This window comes from Rhinichthys klamathensis, unplaced genomic scaffold (genome assembly GCF_029890125.1).
Source record: "Rhinichthys klamathensis goyatoka isolate OS25496 unplaced genomic scaffold, OSU_Roscu_1.1 h1tg000236l_1, whole genome shotgun sequence".
Classification (NCBI taxonomy): domain Eukaryota; kingdom Metazoa; phylum Chordata; class Actinopteri; order Cypriniformes; family Leuciscidae; genus Rhinichthys; species Rhinichthys klamathensis.
This window is the reverse complement of record NW_026606759.1, coordinates 1,335,898-1,351,576: the sequence shown is the minus strand read 5'-3', so window position 1 is coordinate 1,351,576 and position 15,679 is coordinate 1,335,898. Positions and strand designations below refer to the sequence as shown.

Sequence of the window (15,679 nt, the reverse complement as noted above, 5' to 3'; positions counted from 1 at the left end):
CCACTATTTAATAAGGTTTTTAAAAATGCCCCAGGAAATCAATTTATAGTGGAAATGTCACCTCTTTATGGAAAAGTTTGTTGCTGTCAACATTGTTTTTGGAAGATACGTTAAAAATGCAGTTAGCTTCTGTAAACGGATCTACAATGCATGCCATAAAATATGGTTAATAGTGGATAATTTGACGCGCTTCAGTGTAAAAGTGTCTGTTATCAGCGAATTCTGTTCATGTGTGCCCAGACATTTTAGAAATCCCGACCAGCTGATGTTTTACGGCCATGTCCGGAATAAAGAGTAGACCTATGTATGGTAGGCCTAAATAGCTAAGTAAAGTTAATGGACATAAGCCGTGATATAAGATCTCTAAGTCGTTTATTTCCTGTGACACCTGTAAAGTCACGTCCACAAACCTCTTGCATGGTGTTTGGTCACACACCACAAGGTGTCACTGTGGCCTCAAAGCTTCAGCGCTGCCACTCTGAGCTCGATTGCTATGTCTGAGGTAAAACACGCCCCGCCCATTAGCATACAGAGCAATAAATGAATAAATATATAAATGTATAAATAAATAAATGAATAAATAAATAAATCAAATTATAAATAAATACATTTATAAATAAATAAATGTAGATGTAAATGCATATATACATAAAAGTGAAAATAAATAAAAGTGGAAATGAATTAATGCATAAAAAAATAAATGAATAAATAAATAAATGTGAGAAAATATATAATTATACATAAATAGGGAAATAAAAGTATAAATAGTCATTTATTTTAGTTTTTTTTTATACATTTATTCGCGTATTTATTTATCTATTTTTAATTTTTATAGGTTTGGTCCTCCATACAATATTACTGATTTGTTTTGTATTTTAATCAAATAAATGCAGCATTGGTGAGCAGAAGAGACTTCTTTTAAAAAACATTAAAAATCTTACCGATCCAAAACTGTTGACTGGTAGTGTAGTACAATGTAAAAACATGTACACAATAAGTGCATCAAATGATTAATGGTTTTATAATCAAAATGAATAATTTAACGATTTAAATGATTGTATCAAATGATTAATTTACATGTTAGTAGCTAAAGACACCTAATATAAAGCGGGAGCACTGAAGAGTAACCCTGTCCTCCAGGACTGTTCACTGTGATCTGCTGACGCAGCTGCAGGAGTGTGTGTGTGTTTGGACAGCACTGCTGCAGGGGTGTGATGTGTGTGTGTGTGTGTGTGCCCACAGCCTGTCCTCCGGGTCAGTGGGGTCCTAACTGCATCCACACCTGTAACTGCCACAACGGGGCGTTCTGCAGCGCGTACGACGGCGAGTGCAAGTGTACGGCCGGCTGGACGGGGCTCTACTGCACACAGCGTGAGTTCCCCTCTCCCTCTCTCTCTCTCTCTCTCTCTGAACCTGTGCGCTCACACGTCCCTCTCCTGCAGGCTGTCCGCTGGGCTTCTACGGGAAGGACTGTGTGCTGGTGTGTCAGTGTGAGAACGGCGCAGACTGCGATCACATCTCCGGGCACTGCACCTGCCGCACAGGCTTCATGGGACGCCACTGTCAGCAGAGTGAGTAAAGACTTACATATCTATAAGCACACTTTGATAAGCACACGCACGAGTCTACATCTGATCCAGCGTTTTCCCACTGGCTTCCAGAGTGTCCCGCAGGAACGTATGGATACGGCTGCCGGCAGGTGTGCGACTGCCTGAATAACTCCACCTGTGATCACATGACGGGCACCTGCTACTGTAACCCCGGCTGGAAGGGCACTCGCTGTGACCAGGGTAAGCGCACAGTAGCACTCACGACCGCTGCCTTTTACACGCCAGAAAGCTCACTAACAATCAGCAAAGGATCAACTGTGTAAATCTCATTGTTTCCTACTTTTGAGAATAGCAAAATAAGTTCAACTTCAGTAATAGATCAGATCAGTGGAGTGCTGGAATGATGAGGAAAAGTTTTTTTTCGTAACACTATTTTACAGTGTCATTGTTAAACGTTACTGTAATAATAACTATTATATTATATACTAATAACTATTATACACTAATAACTATTATCCATAATTACATGCAATCGACCCCAAACCAAACCTCATCCTAACCCTATGTAGTTCATTATTATTACTCTGTGCTTAAATGTATAATTACAGTGTAATACTGACACCTTCAAATAAAGTGTAACCTTGTAATACAAATGTAAATTCATGTCCCAGTTACAATAAATGTTGTCACATTTACAATTCTGTTTTGTATTTTTGCATTAACTATGTAATGTTATATTTATTAAAACCAAGTAAAAACCTCATGTTAGTGTTTTTAAGCATTTTTTTTACATTTATTCCAAAATAATAACTAAAGGTGGTAAAAATGTAAGCAATGCAATATTGCAATATTGCAAAAAAAAAAAAAAATCTATATAATTCAATTATTTGTATAGCGCTTTTCACAATACACCTTGTTTCAAAGCAGCTTTACAGAAAATGCATGAGTCCACATTACAGTTTAGAGAGATCTGTTATCAGAGGAGACTGTCCAATATATCTCAGGATACATGTACAAATCACACAGTTCGCTAATAATGTATTTTAGGCAGAAACAATAAGCTCATTGAAGTAATGAGTACTTGTTTGTTAACAAATGAATATGACATATAGAAAATATAATTTGTGAGCTGATGTTCAGCTGTTCTTTTTATAAGTCAACTTATTTTCATCAGTCATCAAGCTCGGTAAACACTGTTCACAGACACGAAGATGAATCTTTAGCTGATCGCTCACTGAAAACCCCTCATCATGTTTTCGGGCCACGTTTGATTTTATAATATTTGAGTTGTTAGTTAATTAGTCTTCCCATTAACCGCATGTGTAACAGCATTACAGTGTCACATTTTGTAATAGCGTTGTTTTATTTTTGTAATATTTCTTATCCAATTTTCTGCGACTGCACTGCCTCCTCCTCCTCGGAGCGGCCACAGATGCTCCCGTGTAGACGGTTTCACAGCTACAGACGTCACACATGATCACACACTCGATGAAGCCTCATCTGAGCGTGTGACACTGATGTTTCCTGTCTTTCTCAGCTGGCGTGATCATTGTAGGGAATCTCAACAGTTTGACGAGTGCCGCTGTGCCCGCGGACTCGTATCAGATCAGTGCCGTTGCAGGAATCATCGTCCTGGTACTCCTCGTGCTCATCCTCCTCCTCCTCTTCATCATTTACCGTAAGAAACAGAAAGGCAAAGAGTCCACGATGCCTGCGGTCACGTACACACCCACCCTGAGGGCCAACACCGAGTACGCCGTCACAGGTCAGTGTCAGCGAGTCTTACAGCTGTCACTAGGGATACACGATATATCTGATATATCGGTATCCGCCGATATATGTTATCGTTATCGGCCCAATAAAAAAATCTGGCATATATATTAAAGCCGATAAATAATGGATTATTTCCCTCAGCTGAGAGACACTTCAGATGCGCACTGTTCAACATGATGGCTTTGAATCGATTGAAATATGATTGGAATCACTTCAAAAAAGGAAAATACAGTTAAGTATTTAACTGTATAAGTGCAGTTAACATGCAGCGCAAGTCTGTCATATAGGCTACATAAAATTATCATGAGAACATTAGGTAACACTTTACTTGAAGGGGTGTGCATAAGACTGACATGACACCTTCATAACCATGACATGACATTTGTCATGAATATGAAGTAGGGTTTATGCATGTTTATGACAACTGTCATTAAGTGTCATTCGCTCAATAATGACATTTTGAATGCAAATATGACATTGTTTAAGATGTCTTTGTTATGACATCTTGACATAAATCATAACATCATAACCTGTCAGTGTCTTTGTCATGACAACTTGACATTACATTAAATTAAACTGTCATGTGGTTGGTTTTGACATTGGCTGTCATGAGGCCATTATAAATGTGTCATGAATATTTTTTGTGACCTCGACTACAGTGGTACACATTCAATTTGTCATTAAAAAGTTATAATGGCTTCATGACAGCCAATGTCAACACCAACCACCTGACAGTTTAATGTAATTTTAACCAATAAAGCCAAGTGGTTTCTTAAGTTTGATCATTAATCTGCTAGGTCATGTTTATGACAGGTTGTGTTGTCTTAGTAATGTCAAGTTGTCATGACAAAGACACTGACAGGTTATGATGTATTGGTTTATGTCAAGGTGTCATAACAAAGACATTTCAAACAATGTCATATTTGCATTAAAAATGTCATAACTGAGCGAATGACACTTAATGACAGTTGTCATAAACATGCATAAAACTTCCTTCATATTCATAACATGTGTCATGTCATGATTATGAAGGTGTCATGTTAGTCTTATGCACACCCCTTCAAGTAAAGGGTTACCGAACATTATAATTGTGTGTTTGGGACATGGATTTTAATGGTGAGACATTTGTTCTTGTAATCAGGCTCTCAAAAATTATTAAAAAAACTCGGATTTAGATTTATCGGCCAATATATCGTTTATCGGCTTTCAAATATAAAGAATTATCGGTATCAGCCAAAAATTTCATATCGGTGCATCCCTAGTTGTCACATCATATTATAAATAACTGTCATAATTACATTGGTAATCATTCTTATGATTTACTGTATGTTGACTAAACTATGGCAGATTGGCCCACTTGCACTGAGCTTTGTGACGCACTTCTGTTGTCAAATATAGCTCTCGCTAGTTTTCAGTTATGTATATTTTAGCATTATTGATGTTAACACAGAGGAGGTACAGAGCAAAGTGCTATGCTAGTGGGCCATTGGCAGTGTGGTGACTGTGTGTGTTTGTGCTGCTCTTCCCGTTCCAGAGTCGCTCCCGCAGACGGATGTTCTTCCCAACAGCAACTACTTCTCCAACCCCAGCTACCACACGCTGACCCAGTGCAGCAGCCCGCCGCACACCAGTAACCCGCCCTACGGAAAGGTGTTTTTAGGAGTCCCATTGCTTACTCTACTAACTGACTCTGTAATTGTTCAACAGCTCTTGGAATAAAGGACTAATATTGTGGGCTGCTTATAGGGAACTTGTCCAAAAGATAATGCTATGCTAAATAGAGCTTTTCAGTCATGACGCCACTTTTTGGGCCATCCCAGAATGCTAATTCACTACGGATTCCCTTGCCTATGTGTTGTTGGCACTTATTTTACTCATAAATCCAAAACCGCCTTTCTAAAAAAACAAACCATTGTAAATACCTGAGCTAGCCTATGGTTTGAGGGCACACAATGACCAGCTCTGTACTGTAGATATCTAGGATTGAGGAATTATGTGGAATGTTGTAGAAAGCTCTTGCTGTAATTGTTGATTTTTGTTTTTCCTGACAGCCGAAGAACAACCAGTTGTTTGTGAACCTGAAGAACGGCGAGCCGAGGAAACGTCTTTCCCTGCTCGATCACACAGGAACTCTCCCGGCCGACTGGAAGCAGGGCGGATCCTTCAATGAGCTCGGTGGGACCTCCAACAGAACAGCCAAACATAATAATGCTCGGCAGCCCAGCGTTTACAGAACTTACAGGACTGTTTTATTTGCAAACTGCTTTACAATGACTTGTCCAACATGGCCTTCGAACTGATATATGAAATTTCAGCGCCACTGGCAGCTTTAATGTGTCATTTCAACATCCTCTAACACACTGCATCCGCGTCTTTAGCTCCATTCATAGCTGCTGTGAGCTTTGTCAACAAGAGAACCACATGATTTTGACTTCTTCTGTCTTATCTCGATTCTCTCATCAGGAGCTTATGGAGTTGACAGGCGTTACATGGGAAAATCACTTCGAGGTAAGAGATCGCTTAGCAAGCAAGAGAGGAACATTCTGGCATCATTTGCTCATGTTGTTCCAAACCTGTATGCATTTCTTTCTTCTGTGGCACTCAAAAGATGATATTTTGAAAAATGTCTCAGGCTTTTTGGTCCATACTGCATACAATGAAAGTCTATCCAAATATCTTCTATTGTGCTCCGTATGCAGAAAGCAAGTCATACAGGTTAGGGACAACATGAGGGTGAGTAAATGATGAGAGAATGCCGAGTTGTGGGTGGAGTATCCCTATAAGCAGAATGACGATGTGAACAGATCTCTCTCTCTCTCTCTGTAGATCTGGTAAAGAGTTTGCCCTATCATGCCAGTTCCTGCTCTCTCAATAGTTCAGAGAACCCGTATGCCACCATCAAAGACCCTCCTCTGCTGCTGGCCAAGAGCTCTGAGTGCGGTTATGTGGAGATGAAGTCTCCTGCTCACAGAGATTCACCCTATGCTGAGATAAACGCCTCCAGCCCTGCCAGCAAAAACGTCTACGAAGTCGGTAAGAGGATAATAAATCCAGCAATAGCAGAGACCTGCTCACTGTTTGTGTTATTCAAAGCTGAGATAATCACTGTAATAGAAATGAACCGGACTACTAATATTTTCTCAAATATGTTTCAATATTTAAAAGTTCTTATTTGTACTTGATACGATGTTGCTCCATGGGAGGACAGTCTTTCCTTGATGGGGCTACACATGGGAATCCACTCCGTCTCAAGTAATGGTGCACAGGTGTAATGTCTGTCCAAACCTAGCAGGAGTGACTTCTGCTGTGTTGAGTGTAGCCTGTTCCACTTGAGAGCAGCTGTTGTGTTCATGTCATGTCGGCTGGGGAACGTGTACATTATAATCGGGGTCGCACGGCTGTCTCCTATCAGCCCAGTTTAATAATGACACTTTCCAGCTGAAAGATCTGAGCTGAAGCACTGTTAGCCTTTTAGGGAAGAATCGTTCTTCTCTTATGAAACCTCACCACGTCTCTGTCTTACCTCTCATCTTCCACTGACCGCTCGAGAAGCAGCTGAAGACTCAACTCTTCCATCAGCACTTGAACCACAACTCTAATCGCGCACGCTTCTGCTCCAGTGGCTGTCAAAGCTTACAAACAAGACATGGCATAGAGGAACTACCAGTGTTGGCTGTTGTATGATAAAATGCTTGTGAAGCCACCAATTCAGTGTTAGTTTTTACACAGTTTTTGTTTTAGTCTAATTCTGATTAAAAAAGTTATGACAACAATACAAGAAAAAACTCTCCAAGATATTAACATTGTTTTCAAAGAAGAAAAAATCTTTAATGAATTGTCTTTCTTGATAATCATTTTAGGTTCTTTGACTTACACAACAGAATGAAACTGTTCACTATAGGAACTTAATGTTGGCAAACTACACTGCCCAGCCAAAAAAAAAAGTCGCTGTTTGGATTTAAATAGGCAAATTCTTAAGAGTCTATGATTGGATCATTATTGCAGTTCTGTCATGATAACTCTCGGAAGATTAGTATCCCACATAGCAACATTGTGACGGCCCAGATCCGGCCCACATCTGGCACATGTGGAAAGATGATCTGGTCCACACGCAGCGTGGAATGACGGCCCTTGGGCGGACCGCTCCTGTTTGCCAGACCTGGGCCACAAGCAGGCAATAGCAATGCCACATGTCAGCCAAGAGCAGAGAAATAATCCAGAACTGGACTATTCCAAAATAACCCTAACCATAATGAGACTGAGCTACAAAATCTGTGTGAATTTAATATGGAGTCATCTCAGCCTTAATAAGCCTGTAAACAAGCGAATCACTGAAGGAAAGAAGAGAACAGAAAAAGAGATGAGCAGAAACACAAGAACTACAACTGACTTCAGCCACAGCCTTAGATAAAATCAACAGAAGATAAAACATTAAATCTCTCAAGATCTCAGCAGAGGAGGATTAAACAACTCCACAAACAGCATTACCAGCTTCACTTATTACCAACCAGACTGACTTTATTTCTGTCACACGTCTACAGAAGATTTTATTGAGAATTAACAGAGGTTTAACTCTAATGTGTTTCATTTACAGTCACCATAACAGTGATTAGTGTTTCCATTAGTTGGGCTCTTAACTCTTATTATATCTTTTGTCTTTTTTGGCCGCTGTGACTGTGTTTGTCAAACACATTTAGCAGCAAAGAAAGCTAAAGTGAAATGAGATCAGGTGATGATGGTTACCTGGTGATGGTTTTATAATCATCATGAAATAGGCTGATTCACTGAGGTATTTTGAATCTAACAGTTGTGTTGCACCATTAATATATTCACATCACAAACCCTGTGTTACTGCAGCATGAGATCCAGCAGTATACAACAATCAGTTAGAAGATTTTAATAAACATGAGCACCAAAAGTTACTCTACGATCAGCACATGAATCTCAACAATGGTGACAATCAAAAGTACCTTGCTGCAAAGCATTCTGACTACCAGCATAGAACAAAACTCCCAGCATGCATTGCAATATGAATAAACTATGCAGCTGAATTATTATTAAACTATTATTTTGTTTAATTGTAAATATTTGCTTTTATTTTTTGCTGTTGTTTTTGTTGCGACATTTAGTAGCTTTTCAGTGATGTTATAAGATATAATAAGAGTTAAGAGTCTAACTGATGGAAACACTAATCACTGTTATGGTGACTTCAAATGAAACACATTAGAGTTAAACCCGTTAATTCTCAAAAAGAACGTTTGTAGACGTCTGACAGAAATAAAGTCAGTCTGGTTAGTAATAAGTGAAGCTGGTAATGCTGTTTGACTTTTGCCTTTATAACATCAGTTTTTCTCTGGCTGCTGTGAGTGTGTTTTAAGGCACTGTCGTTACGGCTAAAAGAGCCAAGAGAAATGCTGAGTATGATCTGATGTGTGTTTATTGATGATGTCATAATCATTATTGAATATCACAGATCTCATCCCAAAGTGTATTACAAAAGTTTGTCAGATCATAAAATTATAGACCCTGGGAATTAAAACAAGAGATCAAAAGTTGTGGTAATCAGATTTTTATTATAAACATTTTGAACCACTGCCATATTTAGTCACACACAGACATCAAGATGAGTCCAGAGCTTAAATCCACTGAGAGTGTTTGGGATGTGCTGGAGGAGCCTCCTAAAGCCTTTACAGAGAGCTGGAATCTTGCACTGTCATTACCAGATCTTGGTGGTACTGATGCACCTCTGATGGACATAACATACATTTTCAAAATAGAAAGATCTTGTATTGGCAATGCAAATCCAAACAGTGACTTTCTTTTTGGCAGTGTTTAAGTTCTAAAGAATAAAAATACATTCTACTATTTAGTCAGTTTTATTGTTAATGAAATAAACACATTGTTTGGGCCCATCCTAGGCATGTTAAAGTCTTTAATTATTGAAACTGCATATATCTCATCTACACTGTTATTTTCTAATCTGCATCAGTATTTTGTGTTGATGCAAACGAGAGCAGTGAATCCTGTGATGCACACACACACACACACACACACACACACACACACACACACACACACACACACACACACACACACACACACACACACACACACACACACACACACACACACACACACACACACACGTGCCAGCAGTCTTCAGGTGACCCCTGGCACAGGAAACATATCAATGAAACAGTATATTCTTCCATAACTGCATCTCTGGTGGCTGAGCTCCTCTCATAGTAAATTAAATTAAATGTAGCACTATTATATTATTGCTTTACCATCTTTTCAATACTTTAATAGTTTTTAAAACATCATAACTGTTTTTTTGTATCAGTGTGTTTGAAGCGACTGGTTCTCCCACAGTGGGACTCGACTTTCCTGCCGAACAGGAACTGCTGACTTTTTGTCACAACTGATTCTTGGTATTAATAAATAATTGGTCAGATAAAAATATATAACCTCAGGTACTGTACCATGCACATAAGACACATGACTGGTCATTCCTGCTAACAGTTTGAACCTGTATTCTTCCACTTCCAGAGCCGACCATCAGTTCTGTTCTCACGCTCTCTAACAACAACTGCAACGGGCCGTTTTGTCAAGATCCATACGACCTGCCAAAGAACAGCCACATCCCGTGCCATTATGACCTCCTGCCCACGAGAGACAGCAGCCCGTCGCCTGCCGAGGACACGGAGCGCAAGTGACCGCTCTCAGACGTCAGAAACCAGCGTCCTCCGCTGTCTCTGCTGTCATTCATCATTATAAAAGCTCTCTGGCTTACACATCTCCATACTTCTCGTCAAAACTAGTTTTCAAGTACCTGTCCTGTGGAGAACAAGAGGGCGAGTGTTTCAGCAAACATTCCCGATAGTCAGCTCGACATAAACGACTCATTCCATTCATTAATAACAACATATCACAGAAATACAAGACAATCCTCAATGTTTCTGATAGAAGATGTCCGATCTTTCCCAATGACAGTTTTCTGTTTCTTTCATTATGATATTTAGTATATTAATACTGTTTATTGAGACCAGACTGTTGGCTCAATGTTTCTGTTGATAATTTTTTTTTGTCCGAAAGTATTTCAGGTTTACCAAAGGTTGACGTGCCCTGATAAAGCATGTTGTATTTATATTGACAGCTGCCCATTAAATATGGTTTACAATCACAACTTTCAACATTAACATCATTTTTTAGCTTGCGCCTTTTGATTTTAGTTCTATAAATCATGATCACTGAAATGAAGGACAAATACTTTATAGTGTTTAGTACTTTATAGTTTTTAAAGTAAAGCTAAAGCTGGACTTTTGCGAAGAAAGACAAATCTTAAAGATGATGTGATGGGGTGAGTTTGATATGAATACATCTTTGTAGTATTTAGGACAAACATTCATATGTGTAATGAGTCTTAAAGCACTCTGAGTCTGAACTTTAACTGTATAAAACTGTACATAGTACCAGTTCGTCTTTGAATTTCATTTATTTGCTATAAAAATGTAACATATTCCTAAATTCCTTTATAACTTGACCAATATTGTTCAACCCCGGACATGCAGTGAAGACCTCAGTATACTGTGTTTTCAATAGATCTTTGTTATTTCAGTTTACTAAATATGCCACACAATGAAATGATTAATAATACTGATTCCAAAAACAACTGAGTGTGTATGAGTGTGTGCTGTATGTATCTTAAAACTGTATCTTTGTTTTGCATTTCTCCTGATTTTTTTTTAAATAAATGCACTAAGCTGCACAGTGTGTGATATTTCCCTTCCCAAAGAGCATATCCTTTATATGAGAATATATCCTCTATAAAAACACGCTCTTTCTTAATTTTTTAGCTGAAATATCCTGTATATGGAAATGTGATACAATAAAATGACGAATTGTCAAGTTGACATATTTAGGCGAGCTTATAGTTATAAATGATTCTTTGTTGTTGTTTCTATCATTGATTTCAGTAAGGGCACAGCGAATCACAGTGAACATGTTTCAGACAAACCAATTTCAGTCAATCACTGAATACACACAGCAAAAACTCCAGTGTTAAAGAAACTCTCCTGGGATCAGTTGGGCTGACCCTTAAGTTATTAACATTAGATTTAGTTTGACTGCTGAGTTACCAGCCGAAGCCGGATGAACAAAGAGAAAGGGTGATCTGATGGTGTGATTGTGTTTTGACATTTGAACTGATTCACTGATTCTCATATAGAGCCTAATCTCTGAATAAGGTTTACTTTATTGATTATAGCAGCACTGTGATTCTACAGCACAAGATCAAGCTTTTTCAAAATAATCCAAAGGATTTCTTAAAAGTTGTTCTGAAAGAAAAAATATTTGAAAATATTCTTCATGAGCGCACACACAGACATCAGGATTCAGTGTGTGAATCTCAGCAATGGTGACGAACAGCACATTTCAGATAAACAGATCAACTCTGAATATCGCCTTAAAAGTCACATTAAAACAGCAGAAATAAAAGAAAATATTAAGAATAAAGGAAAGTACTAAGACAATTCAGATCCTAATTTATTACCGCAGTGCATGAATGAGTTTTTATTTGTGGACACTGCACTGCAACCTGCTTTATTATTGTCACCATTGTTGAGATTCACAGGCTGATTCTTGATGTCTGTGTGTCTAAATAAATCGTATTTGTATCAGAAGAAAGTTTAAGAAATCCTTTGGATTACATTGAAAAATGCTACAAATACGCTGTACAAAGACAGTGCTGCTATAATCAATGAGGTAAACCTAAATCAGACATTAGGCTCCAAAATGAGATCAGTGATTCAGGTCAAATAATGATTATGTATATAATGATTAATATACAATAAAGAAGTGGAAACCAGCGTTCAGATGCCAGCTTCCTTTTCTAGCTCACCTGTCACAGAATGGAAAGCACAGGATTGTGGGATATCAAAGGCAGTGAAGGATGCATCTACTGCCTTCAAATAGCGATCAGATGACGGTCTCAGAAGAAAGGAAGTGAAGCCAACATGGGATTCGGCCTTGAAGCCTTCAGAGCTTGGAACGAGTCCTCAGAAGACAGCGCTCACAAGCTCTCAGACGCAGCCTCAGTTTTCCTGTGTTTACTACAGGGGTTCTCAACTTTGGCCCTCGAGGTCCACTTTCCTGCAGAGCTTTAACCCACCCTGGATAATGACAGTTCTCCTCACAGACGGTGCCTTATCGGCTCCAGAAGGACCAATATCAACCTTCTCTTTATAGGACACTTCAACTTCAAACTCAAAGTTTTCATTTTCTTCTACATCTTTCTTGTTCTGCTCCAGAGCTTCTTGAGTTTGTCTCAGCTCATTTTGCTTTAGTTCCATCTCTTTAACTCGTGATTGTAGATTAGATATATTTGCCTTTAACTGTTCCCACTTTATTAAAACATTTTGAGTCATCTTCAGGGATTTTGGTTTTATGTTGTCAAACAGGGAAACACAGGCTGATTCTGCTCATTCATGAGACGCTTGACTTGCCGTCAGGGCGTTTTAGGGTGAGCTCCAGTTGAGTGTGTGAACAGCAAGACAATGTTTTCTGCAATATCTCTTCCAAATAAAGACTGAACAGCATTAAATATGTATATGAGTCTGTCAGAGAGTTGATTTTGTTGTGCCATAATCACCAGACACACTGCATCCATTTCATGAACCCAGTCATCAAATCTGTTTAAACTAAGCAAACGCATGCCAATCTCTTTATCACTGCCACAACACGTGTGTCTCCGTATCCTGCGTGTTAATGATTGTTAAATCGATGGAACGGTCTTGAAGATAAAACCCATCAACAGTGATGCTGGAGGTGTGACTGTGAGCTGATGTTCGTTCCCTCGATCATCTGTGATCGCATACATCCAAACCTTGTCTTCTCTCTGAACACCCGACATGTAGTCGATCATCGCATTGATCAGGGTAGTTTTCCAGTTCCTGTTTCTCCACCATCAGAAGGGTTTCATGGGGTTTGTTTTTGTCTCTCTCTCCAACGGTCATTTTTCTATATGGTTCAGATTGTCTGAACTTGCAGACAGTATCGAGCAGGATTTCCATCTTCAATTAAGATGATTGTGTACAATTTTCACTTAAACTGGTCATATCTTTAATCAGAAAACAAATTAAGATACATCATTGATATACATAGGAATTCTTTAATAGCTCAGCAAAAAAGCTAAAGTACGTTTAATATGACACATTCAAAAACCACTATAGACTTTACAATTAACCAGCTTTTTGCGAACATATTTTTATTGAATTTTACAACACATTTAACAAAAGAACATAACATACACTTAAATACAAACATAACTTACTCAAATCCCTCCACATTAACCCGGCAGTCGGTAAAAAGAAAATCCTTAAACGTACAGTGCTTTATATTACACACTCCTGTTAAGCATTAGGTATATACTACAACCTCACACATCTATAGCCTCTTTAATATCTCCTTCTTTAACAAATCTCAAGAACATCTCCCAAATTTCGTAAAGTTCAGAAGACTTCCCCTTGATCACATATGTAAGCTTCTCAAGGGCCAAACTGGATATCAGGTTTTTCAGCCAAAGTCCAAGGGAAGGACAACTTGTATTCTTCCAGCAAAGGCGATTGAAGGCCTGGCTTGTAGGCACACATCCTCCAATGAAAAAATGTGCCTTGGAAATTATTGCATTTAAAACATGTCAGGAATACTAGGGTTAAATTTATTTAATCTCACAGGAGTGATATAAGTTCTCATTATCCAATTATATTGTAAGAGTCTCAAACGAGTGTTTATAGTTTGAGTGTGTGCTTTTTGTACCCCACTCATCTGATGAAATGTCTTTATTTAAATCCTGCATCCATGCTCGTCTTTTATTTTCAGATTTTTCTTTATGATTCTGTACCAGTATATTATATGATTGGGTAATTCGCTCTTTCCAGTGTGGATAATGAAGGGAGTTGCACAGAATTCTTTAGTTTCGAAAAAATAAAACTTCTAAGCTGCAGGTATTTACAAAAATGTTTCCAGCGTATATGAAACTTTGATACCAGATTGTCAAATGACATTAAAATATTGTCTTCATATAAGTCCATCAATCTAACTATTCCCTTATTCAACTATAGTTTAAACCCCATATCAATTTTAGCTGGAGTGAAATATTTATTCCCCCAAATCAGGGATTAAGAGCAAGACAACAATAGGGCCTCTCCGAGAAATGTATGAACTTCGTACCAGACCATAATGGTATTCTTCACAAACGGATTGTCTGTTTTTCTTTTTATTCTTTAGGGGTCCTGAATGTAAACACCTGAATGTGGATCAGCGCCTAGACACGACCACAACACATAATGTAGTCAGCCGGATCCGGGCCGTATCCAGACCAGATGGTGGACCTGCGCCTAGACACGACCACAACGCATGATGTAGTCAGCCGGATCTGGGCCGTATCCAGATCTGATGGAGGACCTGCGCCTAGACACGATCACAACGCATGATGTAGTCAGCCGGATCTGGGCCGTATCCAGATCAGATGTTGGACCTACGCCTAGACACGACCACATGATGTAGTCAGCCGGATCCTAGCCGGATCCAGACCAGATGGTGGACCTACGCCTAGACACGATCACAATGCATGATGTTGTCAGCCGGATCCGGGCCGTATCCAGATCAGATGGAGGACCAGCGCCTAGACACGATCACAACGCATGATGTAGTCAGCCGGATCCGGTGTTCTGACGATTTGTGCTACCCATCGATATGTGCTACTTACTGGTTATGCGCATGTGCAGACTCACAGTTTTGTTCTGCGTTACCACGCCCATAAATCTATGCATCCTTGCTGTGGAGACTTGACGGTGAGCATTGCATTATCTTTAATCCTTTTTCTATTACATAATTTGACATCTGAACGTGTAAATGTTAGCATGCACACCTTATTTTCAGCATAATATAGCAATTAGCTATGAATGGCCTGTTCAGCATATGTTCTAACGTTACTTCTTTCAGAGTTTGGAAAGTTTGGAAAATTCTTGATTTTTAACCAGTATGTTTTCAAGGATTGAAATGTGCTTACATTTTGAATATCATTATTTAAAATGCGTGATATTTGTTTCATAGAACGTCTCGATTAAAAAAAAACGATAAACAACATTTAAAGATCAAATCGTGGATCATTTACACATCATTACAATTTCACGCGAGCACATGTAGTAGCCTACAAATGGCGCCAAAAAATTGCATCCGCGCCATAGACGGGGTTCTTGTATACAAATACTGGATGCGCGCGCGCATCCAGAGAGGGGGAGGGGGTAGTTAATGTTAAAGTTAAAACCCTGTAGTTAATGTTAACAAACAAAATT

The 15,679-nt window shown here is 38.9% G+C and overlaps 1 protein-coding gene across 2 annotated transcripts in view; it reads left to right on the top strand.

Moving 5' to 3' along the window:
* The window catches only part of megf10 (multiple EGF-like-domains 10), a 98,780-nt gene extending 88,327 nt beyond the window's left edge, over positions 1-10,453 (top strand). For both annotated transcript variants that reach the window (XM_056265569.1, XM_056265570.1), the window contains 9 exons: positions 1,243-1,371; positions 1,443-1,571; positions 1,662-1,790; positions 3,088-3,315; positions 4,858-4,973; positions 5,375-5,498; positions 5,787-5,831; positions 6,150-6,356; positions 9,873-10,453. In XM_056265569.1, the coding sequence (XP_056121544.1) occupies positions 1,243-1,371; positions 1,443-1,571; positions 1,662-1,790; positions 3,088-3,315; positions 4,858-4,973; positions 5,375-5,498; positions 5,787-5,831; positions 6,150-6,356; positions 9,873-10,039 (1,274 nt within the window). In that variant the 3' untranslated portion in view covers positions 10,040-10,453. The remainder of the gene's footprint in view (positions 1-1,242; positions 1,372-1,442; positions 1,572-1,661; positions 1,791-3,087; positions 3,316-4,857; positions 4,974-5,374; positions 5,499-5,786; positions 5,832-6,149; positions 6,357-9,872) is intronic.
* The last annotated feature ends 5,226 nt before the right edge of the window (positions 10,454-15,679 follow it).